Below are 16349 nucleotides of genomic sequence, written 5' to 3' on the forward strand. Positions count from 1 at the left end.
AGCTCCGTGAAGTGCGAGCTGGCGCATGCGCGGAGCCATGCTCACGCTACATGCATACTAGAGACTGCTAATACTCGCTTAAACACTTATACAGTGTGACCCATACACTAGGCAGCTCGAGCGTAGGGGTGTTGCAAGTGTCCGAGGTGGTAGTGAGGAGAGACTCCCATATAAAAACCGTTTTTCGATCCTTGCAGCTCTTGAGCATAACCGCTTGGGACCATAGCGGGTTGTAACCCTGCTCAAGTACCTTTCTTGTGAGCTTGCGCAATATATTATTGATATTTGCTATTGTAATCTCTTTCTAATAATTGAATGATAAACTTAGATATAATTTTTTGATATATTATTATTATTTTTAATTTCAAGTAAAATGGCTGAGGGTACATTTTCACAATTAAAAATATAGAAGAAACTAATTCTTCACACTTCTATCAAGCCCAATTACAAGAAACAAAACAGTTGTTCTTTGTAGAGACAACCTTTTATTAGAGGTTAGTCTCTGCAAAGTTTTAAAATAATGGTTTTTTACACAATTAAAAGTATAGAAGAAACTACAATAGACAAGAAACTATGATTGAACATGATAGAAGTGTGTAGAAAGTGATCATTCAGTATTTGATCAGTATGTGATCACTCAGTATTTCTTTGTGAGTTGTCTGGATCAGTTAATTCCACATCAGGGAGACCCTAGGACTGTTTGTATGTGGGTGGTGGTGCTGGAGGCAGAGATTACACATCCTTACAAAAACCATTTATTATAGAAATTGCTTGCATTAATGTCAATAGGCAGTTTGTCATCTAAAGGCTGTTCAATAGTTCATTTGACACAGTCCACATGAGGTAAAGAGGTTGGCACATCAGATCTAGATCCTTATATTGAGGGTTCATGATGACCTCAGGCAGAGACAATGACAATGAGATGGTTGGTCTTGATGCTTGCTTGGCAAAGTTGGGTGGCGATGTCAAAGTTGAGTAATGACGGGAGTGTTCCAGGCAGAAGTAACACGGATTTATCACGCATAACAATGGGTGAAGATCTCCATCTTGACCTTGAGATTTTATAGTTTTCTCCCTCAAATCTCACCTTTTGATTGGTTCTAGTTTCCTTGTCTCACTTCCTGATTGATCTCTCCCCTGTTTCCAGGTGAAAACTGAGACCGGTTTGAGTTGCAAGAAAGGTACATTTTGAAGAGTTATTTGATACCATTCTTCAACTCTGATCAGGAGATGTTGATGGAATTATGAAACCTGCACTTGTATTTTACTCTATTATTGCCTCTTCTCTGACATTTTAGAATTCCAATGATCTAACATGATGTCCTTTGACTATCAACCCTTCCCCCTTTTTCCGATTTTCTAATTTAGGTCAATTGTATAATATATGAGCACCCAGTGCCATAACTAGGCAGGTGCAACAGGTACACCTGCACAGGACTCCCCTTGGAAGGGGGCCCAAAATGCATGTATTTGTTTTATTATTTTACCAAACTTAATTAATTTAGGGGCCTAAATGCAAATTCTTGTACAGGGCTCATTACATGAACTAAATTACAGCACTATGAGCACCCCTGTCAAAGTTCCATCTCTCCGGATCAACATTTATCTATGATCTATCAAATGTTTGAGTTTTCGAGACTCCTCGTTTATTTCTGTGTCACGTTTGTTTGGATAACTACAGGTTTTTTCTTTCTTCTTTATATAATGTTCACTTTATTTTTGTCTCAGGAATTTTTATACAATCAATGCAATTGTTGCAATTTCAGACACATCTGGAACCTTACAATTATAGATATTAATTTTATGTTTTATAGTAGATAAAATTTTAAATTAAAGTTCTATAATTATTACAATATTTGATGATAATTTTTTGTATTTATATAACTATTATTTTTTATATGATAGGTGCAACATATGATGGTAAAGTCATTACGCAATATTATTGAACAAGCTTTTAAAGTAAATGCTTTTTATAATTTTGATTTTATTTTATTATTATATTTCAAATGTTGCATAATCCTTTAAATAAAACTTTAGAAACAAATTTTTAAAAGTATTTTGTTAAAAGTAACATAATATAAATTATTAAGAAAGGATTATATACTGTACAAATCAAAACATTTTTGTATTTCTCTTTAATTTAGAAAAGTAAAAAGTAAAGTTTATTTAATAGTCTGGTCAAATAAAGAAAAATGAATAATTATAATATAATCTTCAACTTACTAATTATAATTAATATAGAATTATAGAATTTTATATAACTGACAATTTTAAATAAATATTTTAATTTTTTAATGAAAAATTTTATAATTTACATGCTGTATTAAATTACAACTTGTCTATTAGTCTTTTAAATTGCAGCATGCTACATGTAATTCAAAATATCAAACTGTTAAGATGAGGAAGACAGAATAATTTTGTTTCTAGAAACAAAATCAAGACAAATTTTGGTTTCTAGAATGTAGTCATTTGTTATTTAAATTCATTTTTAAATTAAAAAAAATAAACAGAATATGCTTAATATGAATACATCAAGAAAATCAAAATTAGTATTATATCAAGAAATTAAATGATGTTTTTAAGTTTAATAATTCTTCAATTTAAAATTTTTTATAAAATTATCCATAATCTATATAAATAATTTATTATATTATAAAATTTTAAAACATGTCAGGGTTATGCATCAGATAACAGATACAGATGGGTGCTCTCTTGGCCTGGTCAAGTAGTCCTTTGTGTGTCTCAAATATATTGGACATCAAAAGTTCATGAAACAATTAGAAGAAAAAAGCGGAAAAGTTTGTTTGATCTCTGTGAACAACTGGATATGCAAATAACAGAAACTGCAAATATTGTTAGAGGAAGAGTCACCACCACCACACGAATAACTTTGGAAACTTTAATAGTGATCGATGTTCATGCCCGTGATGTCATAATGGAGTTAGCTCAGAAAGGTATTTCAATTTTTTTTTCATCTTTAAATATTTAAAAGCTGATAACTTAAGATACATTTATTTATATGATTTTTGTATTAATAATTATACCAATTACTGGTATCTTATATTAACAAATATTACCTCATATATTTCTGGCTTCATAGTATTATCTGTATTAAATGCTTAATTTTAAATAGCCAACTATTTAAATTTTTGTTAGAAAGCTGATGCTGTCCTAAAACAGGATGAAAATGTTCCTTTGTAGTAAATTTAAACAGTTGGTTACCTGAAATTAAGCATTTGATACGTTTAATCTTATATTAAATATTACTGTAAGATCCAATCACATTGCTGAGTAGAAATATAATGTACTGTGCATCTTTTTATATTTATGACATATATTCTTCTAAAACTGTTTAGTTTTTGCACAATATATAGTATGAATGTTAAAGCAATGGTTGCTGAACTTACTGGTTTCTATCAGATCAATGAAGTTAAGCAATATAGGTCTTGATTAGTACTTTAGCCACAGATGGCAAGGATGTTGTTATATTCGCCTAATACATGATAACTCTGATGTAGCTAAGTCTGGATAAAAGAAAGAGTTTGCATCAGGAAAAATATCTGGGAAGAAAATGATAGCCTAAACCAGGGGTGGCCAACAGATTTTGTCCCCATGCCGAATTGGAAAGAAAACTTTTTCCACAGGCTGAACCAGAGGCTGCCCTAGGAAGATTTTGAGGTGGTGTGAGATCTCATTGTGGTGTGGTCTTTGTGTTGTAAGGACAATTATAATTACCAACACTTTTCAAAATAAACACTAACAGGTTCTTTTATTTATGGATCCCAATTGATTAATGTACAATCATTACAACGTGATGGGTACAAGAAATCGCGTGGTGACGTTAACTTGGCACGTAACAATATGTATTTTCTATACACGTGATAAAATCTAACTTAACCTAACTTAAACCTAGCTTAATACTAAGGAAAATATAAGAAGGATAGGATAGCAAGAAGGAAAAGGGAAGGAAGAAACAACTTCACCCGGGACTTTCCTCGTTCTTTCCGATATGATTTTGCGCTCTAGGTCGGATCGTTTTTTATTGGCACTCTCTTCCCAACTCTTACTATGTCCTTGGATCTACTTCCTTAGTGAAGTAAAGTGTGTTCAGTTTTCCTGTCGTGGGGCCTTCAGCCGTGGGGACTCTGATTCTCTCCAGTCCGTTGCTTGACCCTCCCGAGAAATCTCTCTTTCTTCGGCTCTCAGTCAAGTCCGGAGTTCACCTCGACACGTCTTACTCTCCTCGTGTCTCCCTCGATTCTGTCTCTTCTTACCTCTTCCATTTCCTCTACACACCCTTCTTTGTTCTCCTCTCTCAGAGGGGGGTAATTTCCTGCACTATTGTTCTTTGCGATTCACAGAATTGCTAATCCCCCCTAAAGGCTATAACGGTCATGGAATGTTCTAGAATGAACACATAAAGAAATCGAAGAAATAGGGAAAGAATATTAGAACTAAAAATATGTATATACTAATAATAATAAAATAAACGTATGCTGATATGGCCACCGGCCACAGTGGTGTCACCCCGCAGAGACTAAATTTTACATAGAGATTACAGAAACATTTTTCACATTATCATGCTTTATCAACATTCTACACTGTACTTAACCCTCTATTAAAATCTCTTAACTCTAAACGCACAGTGAGTTGTTGACTTTTCTTTTTAGGTGTCAAAATTTTTCATCGAGCTATTAGGATTTCAATACCTAATATTGAGAGATTGATCGTGGGCCACATAAATTCATTAGATGGGTCGGATCTGGCCCATAGGCCGTATGTTGGCCATGCCTGGCCTAAACTGACTATCCTTTGTATAGGGAACAGATGATCAAATTTATGTAGGAATTAATGATCCATTTGTTGTTTGTCAAGGGTATTTGCTGTTAGAATCATAGCCATATATATAATATAAATCATATATATCGCGCATAACAATGGGTGAAGATCTCCATCTTGACCTTGAGATTTTATAGTTTTCTCCCTCAAATCTCACCTTTTGATTGGTTCTAGTTTCCTTGTCTCACTTCCTGATTGATCTCTCCCTTGTTTCCAGGTGAAAACTGAGACCGGTTTGAGTTGCAAGAAAGGTACATTTTGAAGAGTTATTTGATACCATTCTTCAACTCTGATCAGGAGATGTTGATGGAATTATGAAACCTGCACTTGTATTTTACTCTATTATTGCCTCTTCTCTGACATTTTAGAATTCCAATGATTTAACATGATGTCCTTTGACTATCAACCCTTCCCCCTTTTTCTGATTTTCTAATTTAGGTCAATTGTATAATATATGAGCACCCAGTGCCATAACTAGGCAGGTGCAACAGGTACACCTGCACAGGACTCCCCTTGGAAGGGGGCCCAAAATGCATGTATTTGTTTTATTATTTTACCAAACTTAATTAATTTAGGGGCCTAAATGCAAATTCTTGTACAGGGCTCATTACATGAACTAAATTACAGCACTGTGAGCACCCCTGTCAAAGTTCCATCTCTCCGGATCAACATTTATCTATGATCTATCAAATGTTTGAGTTCTCGAGACTCCTCGTTTATTTCTGTGTCACGTTTGTTTGGATAACTACAGGTTTTTTCTTTCTCCTTTATATAATGTTCACTTTATTTTTGTCTCAGGAATTTTTATACAATCAATGCAATTGTTGCAATTTCAGACACATCTGGAACCTTACAATTATAGATATTAATTTTATGTTTTATAGTAGATAAAATTTTAAATTAAAGTTCTATAATTATTACAATATTTGATGATAATTTTTTGTATTTATATAACTATTATTTTTTATATGATAGGTGCAACATATGATGGTAAAGTCATTACGCAATATTATTGAACAAGCTTTTAAAGTAAATGCTTTTTATAATTTTGATTTTATTTTATTATTATATTTCAAATGTTGCATAATCCTTTAAATAAAAGTTTAGAAACAAATTTTTAAAAGTATTTTGTTAAAAGTAACATAATATAAATTATTAAGAAAGGATTATATACTGTACAAATCAAAACATTTTTGTATTTCTTTTTAATTTAGAAAAGTAAAAAATAAAGTTTATTTAATAGTCTGGTCAAATAAAGAAAAATGAATAATTATAATATAATCTTCAACTTACTAATTATAATTAATATAGAATTATAGAATTTTATATAACTGACAATTTTAAATAAATATTTTAATTTTTTAATGAAAAATTTTATAATTTACATGCTGTATTAAATTACAACTTGTCTATTAGTCTTTTAAATTGCAGCATGCTACATGTAATTCAAAATATCAAACTGTTAAGATGAGGAAGACAGAATAATTTTGTTTCTAGAAACAAAATCAAGACAAATTTTGGTTTCTAGAATGTAGTCATTTGTTATTTAAATTCATTTTTAAATTAAAAAAAATAAACAGAATATGCTTAATATGAATACATCAAGAAAATCAAAATTAGTATTATATCAAGAAATTAAATGATGTTTTTAAGTTTAATAATTCTTCAATTTAAAATTTTTTATAAAATTATCCATAATCTATATAAATAATTTATTATATTATAAAATTTTAAAACATGTCAGGGTTATGCATCAGATAACAGATACAGATGGGTGCTCTCTTGGCCTGGTCAAGTAGTCCTTTGTGTGTCTCAAATATATTGGACATCAAAAGTTCATGAAACAATTAGAAGAAAAAAGCGGAAAAGTTTGTTTGATCTCTGTGAACAACTGGATATGCAAATAACAGAAACTGCAAATATTGTTAGAGGAAGAGTCACCACCACCACACGAATAACTTTGGAAACTTTAATAGTGATCGATGTTCATGCCCGTGATGTCATAATGGAGTTAGCTCAGAAAGGTATTTCAATTTTTTTTTCATCTTTAAATATTTAAAAGCTGATAACTTAAGATACATTTATTTATATGATTTTTGTATTAATAATTATACCAATTACTGGTATCTTATATTAACAAATATTACCTCATATATTTTTGGCTTCATAGTATTATCTGTATTAAATGCTTAATTTTAAATAGCCAACTATTTAAATTTTTGTTAGAAAGCTGATGCTGTCCTAAAACAGGATGAAAATGTTCCTTTGTAGTAAATTTAAACAGTTGGTTACCTGAAATTAAGCATTTGATACGTTTAATCTTATATTAAATATTACTGTAAGATCCAATCACATTGCTGAGTAGAAATATAATGTACTGTGCATCTTTTTATATTTATGACATATATTCTTCTAAAACTGTTTAGTTTTTGCACAATATATAGTATGAATGTTAAAGCAATGGTTGCTGAACTTACTGGTTTCTATCAGATCAATGAAGTTAAGCAATATAGGTCTTGATTAGTACTTTAGCCACAGATGGCAAGGATGTTGTTATATTCGCCTAATACATGATAACTCTGATGTAGCTAAGTCTGGATAAAAGAAAGAGTTTGCATCAGGAAAAATATCTGGGAAGAAAATGATAGCCTAAACCAGGGGTGGCCAACAGATTTTGTCCCCATGCCGAATTGGAAAGAAAACTTTTTCCACAGGCTGAACCAGAGGCTGCCCTAGGAAGATTTTGAGGTGGTGTGAGATCTCATTGTGGTGTGGTCTTTGTGTTGTAAGGACAATTATAATTACCAACACTTTTCAAAATAAACACTAACAGGTTCTTTTATTTATGGATCCCAATTGATTAATGTACAATCATTACAACGTGATGGGTACAAGAAATCGCGTGGTGACGTTAACTTGGCACGTAACAATATGTATTTTCTATACACGTGATAAAATCTAACTTAACCTAACTTAAACCTAGCTTAATACTAAGGAAAATATAAGAAGGATAGGATAGCAAGAAGGAAAATAGAAGGAAGNATTATTATTTTTCTAAAACGTGTGATCGCGTTAGGCTTAACATCGAAAAATATTCGACGTGGAGCGACACGTGACGGATAAAATATTCAACATCCAACAGGTTAAGATAAATATCTTTATTACAATTTTCTTAAGCGATACATATAAATTAAATAATGTTTTCTTTGTCATTACTAAGCACTGTTAACTGCGTTTTCTTTTTGGCAAGATATCCTTATCCTCTGAGCATTTTTCTGTATTATCTTCAGATCCATGCTCTACTTCTTGCAAAAAATATGTTATTTTAGATTGCTTGCTTTTAGTTAAAAGATCTTTTTAAATATCCTTATATGGTGCTAAACACTTATGAAGAATAAATCAAGTATGGAATAAGGGAAAACATCTGGTAACACAAAATCAGAAGCATTGAGATCTGGCAACACTGAAACAAGTTTCAAGAAGGATTACATGTATCAGCAGAAGGCGGAAAAGAAAATTTACATACCTTAAGTACTAATAGTTTACGAAAGTAATAATTTTCGTGAACTATTAGTACTTAAGTATGTGAAAATTTATTACATTTCATGTTGTACGAGTGTTTTACCCAATTCTTGAACCATGTTAGAGTGAATCCGTGCTATAAAAGCACTGTGTTGTATGGGGATGTTCCCAATTCTCAAACCATGTTAGAGTGAATCCGTGCTATAAAAGTGCCGTGTTATATGAGAGTTACCTGTATATTGAAGTATCAAACACTAACAATAAATGATTATTCTGTATACAGATGTACTTTTTTGGTTAGTTTCAACTTGTCCACATTTTGTCTTAGGACATTTATCCTTGAGAATCTAATCTGTTCATAAGCAAAGGAGCACCTATATGTACACATATGTTTCTGTACATATTATAAACTATGCACTTAGGTTAGATTAATATTCTTGAAATTTGCCTTTTAAAACTTTTTATAGACAAAAACTGAATAACAAAAATTCACATAATTTTCATACAAGATCACTTCTAAATATTCTTTTTGAGAACAGTGACTGTGAGGAATTATGTTGAATTTATGCATATTGCTGTGTGTGCAAGCAATAAACAATAAGGTTTTTTCATACAATGAATGCATTTTTGATGAAATTTGGATGAAATTTTTTTCTTAATCTCACATAATTTTTAATTTACATAGTGTAAATTATTAGTAGAATACATAGTAAACTACAAAATTAAGCTTAATTTTATATAAATATTTCATTATAAAAACATTAAAAAAATATATTTTATCAGGTCTTAATGGCAGTTGGAACTCCCAATATATTGACAATAATGAAGAACTGTAACAAACTAATAGACCAAATTAATAGAGGATTAAATCAATATCTAGAAACAAAGAGATTATTTTTTCCAAGGTTATATTTTATATTATATTATTTTTCTGATTATGTTTTATATATTATAGAATTAATTGCATTATATATAATTATACATAAAAAACTAAGAATTTTACATGCAAATTTTAAAAATATATTTTACATTAAGATTAATATAAATTAGATTACATGCAAAATTATAACTGATAATATAATTTAATTGGAAGATTTAAGTTATAATTGTAACATATTTTTTGAATTTTATTTTTGAAATAACTTAATAAATGAAGTTTTTAAATGATTTTAGATTCTTCTTTTTGTCTGATAATGAAATTTTGGAAATTCTCTCTGAAACTAAAAATCCTTTACGCGTTCAACCATATTTAAAAAAATGCTTTGAAGGAATTGACAAGCTTGAATTTGACAATAATTTAGTTATTTATGCTATGTTCAGTTCCGAAGGTGAAAAAGTTTCAATGATAACATGCATCGATACAAAGTTAGCACATGGTCAAGTGGAACAATGGCTTTCAGAAGTATGAAATTTCTTATTTCTAATTACTAATTCTTAAATATTTTATTTGATGACTATATACTATTATTATTATTTCTTAATTTGACATACAATAACATATATTATTGATGAGCTCTTGAGCATAACTGCTTGGGACCATAGCGGGTTGTAACCCTGCTCAAGTACCTTTCTTGTGAGCTTGCGCAATATATTATTGATATTTGCTATTGTAATCTCTTTCTAATAATTGAATGATAAACTTAGATATAATTTTTTGATATATTATTATTATTTTTAATTTCAAGTAAAATGGCTGAGGGTACATTTTCACAATTAAAAATATAGAAGAAACTAATTCTTCACACTTCTATCAAGCCCAATTACAAGAAACAAAACAGTTGTTCTTTGTAGAGACAACCTTTTATTAGAGGTTAGTCTCTGCAAAGTTTTAAAATAATGGTTTTTTACACAATTAAAAGTATAGAAGAAACTACAATAGACAAGAAACTATGATTGAACATGATAGAAGTGTGTAGAAAGTGATCATTCAGTATTTGATCAGTATGTGATCACTCAGTATTTCTTTGTGAGTTGTCTGGATCAGTTAATTCCACATCAGGGAGACCCTAGGACTGTTTGTATGTGGGTGGTGGTGCTGGAGGCAGAGATTACACATCCTTACAAAAACCATTTATTATAGAAATTGCTTGCATTAATGTCAATAGGCAGTTTGTCATCCAAAGGCTGTTCAATAGTTCATTTGAAACAGTCCACATGAGGTAAAGAGGTTGGCACATCAGATCTAGATCCTTATATTGAGGGTTCATGATGACCTCAGGCAGAGACAATGACAATGAGATGGTTGGTCTTGATGCTTGCTTGGCAAAGTTGGGTGGCGATGTCAAAGTTGAGTAATGACGGGAGTGTTCCAGGCAGAAGTAACACGGATTTATCGCGCATAACAATGGGTGAAGATCTCCATCTTGACCTTGAGATTTTATAGTTTTCTCCCTCAAATCTCACCTTTTGATTGGTTCTAGTTCCCTTGTCTCACTTCCTGATTGATCTCTCCCTTGTTTCCAGGTGAAAACTGAGACCGGTTTGAGTTGCAAGAAAGGTACATTTTGAAGAGTTATTTGATACCATTCTTCAACTCTGATCAGGAGATGTTGATGGAATTATGAAACCTGCACTTGTATTTTACTCTATTATTGCCTCTTCTCTGACATTTTAGAATTCCAATGATTTAACATGATGTCCTTTGACTATCAACCCTTCCCCCTTTTTCCGATTTTCTAATTTAGGTCAATTGTATAATATATGAGCACCCAGTGCCATAACTAGGCAGGTGCAACAGGTACACCTGCACAGGACTCCCCTTGGAAGGGGGCCCAAAATGCATGTATTTGTTTTATTATTTTACCAAACTTAATTAATTTAGGGGCCTAAATGCAAATTCTTGTACAGGGCTCATTACATGAACTAAATTACAGCACTATGAGCACCCCTGTCAAAGTTCCATCTCTCCGGATCAACATTTATCTATGATCTATCAAATGTTTGAGTTCTCGAGACTCCTCGTTTATTTCTGTGTCACGTTTGTTTGGATAACTACAGGTTTTTTCTTTCTCCTTTATATAATGTTCACTTTATTTTTGTCTCAGGAATTTTTATACAATCAATGCAATTGTTGCAATTTCAGACACATCTGGAACCTTACAATTATAGATATTAATTTTATGTTTTATAGTAGATAAAATTTTAAATTAAAGTTCTATAATTATTACAATATTTGATGATAATTTTTTGTATTTATATAACTATTATTTTTTATATGATAGGTGCAACATATGATGGTAAAGTCATTACGCAATATTATTGAACAAGCTTTTAAAGTAAATGCTTTTTATAATTTTGATTTTATTTTATTATTATATTTCAAATGTTGCATAATCCTTTAAATAAAAGTTTAGAAACAAATTTTTAAAAGTATTTTGTTAAAAGTAACATAATATAAATTATTAAGAAAGGATTATATACTGTACAAATCAAAACATTTTTGTATTTCTTTTTAATTTAGAAAAGTAAAAAATAAAGTTTATTTAATAGTCTGGTCAAATAAAGAAAAATGAATAATTATAATATAATCTTCAACTTACTAATTATAATTAATATAGAATTATAGAATTTTATATAACTGACAATTTTAAATAAATATTTTAATTTTTTAATGAAAAATTTTATAATTTACATGCTGTATTAAATTACAACTTGTCTATTAGTCTTTTAAATTGCAGCATGCTACATGTAATTCAAAATATCAAACTGTTAAGATGAGGAAGACAGAATAATTTTGTTTCTAGAAACAAAATCAAGACAAATTTTGGTTTCTAGAATGTAGTCATTTGTTATTTAAATTCATTTTTAAATTAAAAAAAATAAACAGAATATGCTTAATATGAATACATCAAGAAAATCAAAATTAGTATTATATCAAGAAATTAAATGATGTTTTTAAGTTTAATAATTCTTCAATTTAAAATTTTTTATAAAATTATCCATAATCTATATAAATAATTTATTATATTATAAAATTTTAAAACATGTCAGGGTTATGCATCAGATAACAGATACAGATGGGTGCTCTCTTGGCCTGGTCAAGTAGTCCTTTGTGTGTCTCAAATATATTGGACATCAAAAGTTCATGAAACAATTAGAAGAAAAAAGCGGAAAAGTTTGTTTGATCTCTGTGAACAACTGGATATGCAAATAACAGAAACTGCAAATATTGTTAGAGGAAGAGTCACCACCACCACACGAATAACTTTGGAAACTTTAATAGTGATCGATGTTCATGCCCGTGATGTCATAATGGAGTTAGCTCAGAAAGGTATTTCAATTTTTTTTTCATCTTTAAATATTTAAAAGCTGATAACTTAAGATACATTTATTTATATGATTTTTGTATTAATAATTATACCAATTACTGGTATCTTATATTAACAAATATTACCTCATATATTTTTGGCTTCATAGTATTATCTGTATTAAATGCTTAATTTTAAATAGCCAACTATTTAAATTTTTGTTAGAAAGCTGATGCTGTCCTAAAACAGGATGAAAATGTTCCTTTGTAGTAAATTTAAACAGTTGGTTACCTGAAATTAAGCATTTGATACGTTTAATCTTATATTAAATATTACTGTAAGATCCAATCACATTGCTGAGTAGAAATATAATGTACTGTGCATCTTTTTATATTTATGACATATATTCTTCTAAAACTGTTTAGTTTTTGCACAATATATAGTATGAATGTTAAAGCAATGGTTGCTGAACTTACTGGTTTCTATCAGATCAATGAAGTTAAGCAATATAGGTCTTGATTAGTACTTTAGCCACAGATGGCAAGGATGTTGTTATATTCGCCTAATACATGATAACTCTGATGTAGCTAAGTCTGGATAAAAGAAAGAGTTTGCATCAGGAAAAATATCTGGGAAGAAAATGATAGCCTAAACCAGGGGTGGCCAACAGATTTTGTCCCCATGCCGAATTGGAAAGAAAACTTTTTCCACAGGCTGAACCAGAGGCTGCCCTAGGAAGATTTTGAGGTGGTGTGAGATCTCATTGTGGTGTGGTCTTTGTGTTGTAAGGACAATTATAATTACCAACACTTTTCAAAATAAACACTAACAGGTTCTTTTATTTATGGATCCCAATTGATTAATGTACAATCATTACAACGTGATGGGTACAAGAAATCGCGTGGTGACGTTAACTTGGCACGTAACAATATGTATTTTCTATACACGTGATAAAATCTAACTTAACCTAACTTAAACCTAGCTTAATACTAAGGAAAATATAAGAAGGATAGGATAGCAAGAAGGAAAAGGGAAGGAAGAAACAACTTCACCCGGGACTTTCCTCGTTCTTTCCGATATGATTTTGCGCTCTAGGTCGGATCGTTTTTTATTGGCACTCTCTTCCCAACTCTTACTATGTCCTTGGATCTACTTCCTTAGTGAAGTAAAGTGTGTTCAGTTTTCCTGTCGTGGGGCCTTCAGCCGTGGGGACTCTGATTCTCTCCAGTCCGTTGCTTGACCCTCCCGAGAAATCTCTCTTTCTTCGGCTCTCAGTCAAGTCCGGAGTTCACCTCGACACGTCTTACTCTCCTCGTGTCTCCCTCGATTCTGTCTCTTCTTACCTCTTCCATTTCCTCTACACACCCTTCTTTGTTCTCCTCTCTCAGAGGGGGGTAATTTCCTGCACTATTGTTCTTTGCGATTCACAGAATTGCTAATCCCCCCTAAAGGCTATAACGGTCATGGAATGTTCTAGAATGAACACATAAAGAAATCGAAGAAATAGGGAAAGAATATTAGAACTAAAAATATGTATATACTAATAATAATAAAATAAACGTATGCTGATATGGCCACCGGCCACAGTGGTGTCACCCCGCAGAGACTAAATTTTACATAGAGATTACAGAAACATTTTTCACATTATCATGCTTTATCAACATTCTACACTGTACTTAACCCTCTATTAAAATCTCTTAACTCTAAACGCACAGTGAGTTGTTGACTTTTCTTTTTAGGTGTCAAAATTTTTCATCGAGCTATTAGGATTTCAATACCTAATATTGAGAGATTGATCGTGGGCCACATAAATTCATTAGATGGGTCGGATCTGGCCCATAGGCCGTATGTTGGCCATGCCTGGCCTAAACTGACTATCCTTTGTATAGGGAACAGATGATCAAATTTATGTAGGAATTAATGATCCATTTGTTGTTTGTCAAGGGTATTTGCTGTTAGAATCATAGCCATATATATAATATAAATCATATATATATATATATATATATAAATATGATCTATATATGTATTATATGTATGTATGTATAATTGTTATTTTTTATATTGAAAATAGTACCAATCACTGGTATCTTATATTGAATATTATTCTGAGATCCAACTGTATTTAAGATTTTTTATAAGGTATTTATTTGAAAATATATATAGTGTGGTGCAGAATTATATGCCAATGTAATTTTTTAAAAAATCTTTTGAATTATTCAGAGTAGATTGACAAAATTTTACATAATTATTTAACATTGTCTTCTAATGGCTTACACCCAATATCATCATCATAATTGATTAATCCAAACATTAATTATGCAAAAATAGCCATATCAAGGTGATGCAAAATTATACACTACCTTCTATTTATTCCATGAATTGCAAACAAAAAAAAATATTTATACATTTATTGATTTTCTATGTTTAGAAATAATTGCAAATATATCCTTTGGCATTGAAATAATTAAATTTTGCAGTCCTCTAACACTAATTTTTGCCATTCTCTTATGATGACAAATTTCAACTCTCCAACTGTTTAGAACTCTGTTCCATTTTTGGTGCCCCATAGATTTTTGATAGGGTTTGGGTTAGGAGAGCGTGCTGGCCAGTCAATTGTACTAATGTTGTTTTATGCAAACTACTGTTTGCCTTGAATATCACTTATAGCAGTATGTATGGGAGCATCATCATATCATAATTTCTGTTTTGCTCTTTTGATTTTTTGCCAGTAGAAAGGATATGTTCTGCTAGCTCTATTTTTCATAATTAGTATTATCTTTAATTATGAAAAAGTAAATTATTATTATTATTTATATTGTAGTTTATACTATATTTTTATTAATAGTTATATAATGTATTTACATATTTATTTATTTTTAATTAACTTATTTAGAATAGAAAATTAAAAGATAAATTTTACTAATGATCAGTGTCGTAGCTATAAATTTTGCCACCCTAAGTGTTTGCATCTGAAGCAGCTGCCCATTTTCTCCCTAGTTATGTCACTGCTCTCAAAGATATAACAAGTAATGGTTGTAATGAAAAAATCTTGCCAGTTCCTTCATGCTCATTATAACTGAGTTTGACATCCACCAGTTGCCAAGTGGATAATACCACTGAACACTGGTTGTGGGTTGGAACCTTGCCAATGGGCTGGCCATGTGGCATTTTCCAGGTTTTCTTTATGTTGGTAACACCTAAATAGGGGCCAGTTTCCCATAAAAGACCTCCTGGCAGGCATTCTCCTTGGCAGATCACCCATGTGTCACATTGCCATAATTGAATAAAACCAAAACCAAACCAAATTCAACTGTACTTAGAATATTGGCTGATGTTAATATTAACTAAAAGTTTATTATGATAATTTATATGATGTAAATTTTTTATCTGATCTTTTCTTTTTGTAGGAATACATTCAGTAGATGATTTTCAATGGTTAGCTCAGCTTCGTTATTATTGGGATAATTCTGATGTGAAAGTGAGAATAATCAATGCAACAATAAATTATAGTTATGAATATTTAGGAAACACCACCAGGTATGTACAAAAACATAAATTTTGGAATATTTTGATTAAAAATATTCAAAAAATTTAATTTATGTTAACTAATTAAATTAAATTAATTTTATTTCACTCTTTTTATATGCAGTACATATACAGTAGATTCTCATCAGCATTAATATTGGTTATATTAGTTTGTAATACATTAGTTTAGATAGTTAATATTATCCTTACAAG

The 16349-nt window shown here is 30.7% G+C and overlaps 1 protein-coding gene across 1 annotated transcript in view; it reads left to right on the top strand.

Annotated features, from left to right (window-relative positions):
- LOC111633416 (dynein heavy chain 12, axonemal-like) overlaps positions 1 to 16349 on the top strand; it is a 172523-nt gene that overhangs the window by 20546 nt on the left and 135628 nt on the right. Inside the window, exons 6-10 of the mRNA XM_023377981.1 lie at positions 9145 to 9266; positions 9535 to 9763; positions 11583 to 11636; positions 12352 to 12631; positions 16019 to 16148. Of these exons, the coding sequence (XP_023233749.1) occupies positions 9145 to 9266; positions 9535 to 9763; positions 11583 to 11636; positions 12352 to 12631; positions 16019 to 16148 (815 nt within the window). The remainder of the gene's footprint in view (positions 1 to 9144; positions 9267 to 9534; positions 9764 to 11582; positions 11637 to 12351; positions 12632 to 16018; positions 16149 to 16349) is intronic.

Source organism: Centruroides sculpturatus, unplaced genomic scaffold (assembly GCF_000671375.1).
Source record: "Centruroides sculpturatus isolate CEXI.00-Female unplaced genomic scaffold, Cexi_2.0 scaffold571, whole genome shotgun sequence".
Classification (NCBI taxonomy): Eukaryota; Metazoa; Arthropoda; class Arachnida; order Scorpiones; family Buthidae; genus Centruroides; species Centruroides sculpturatus.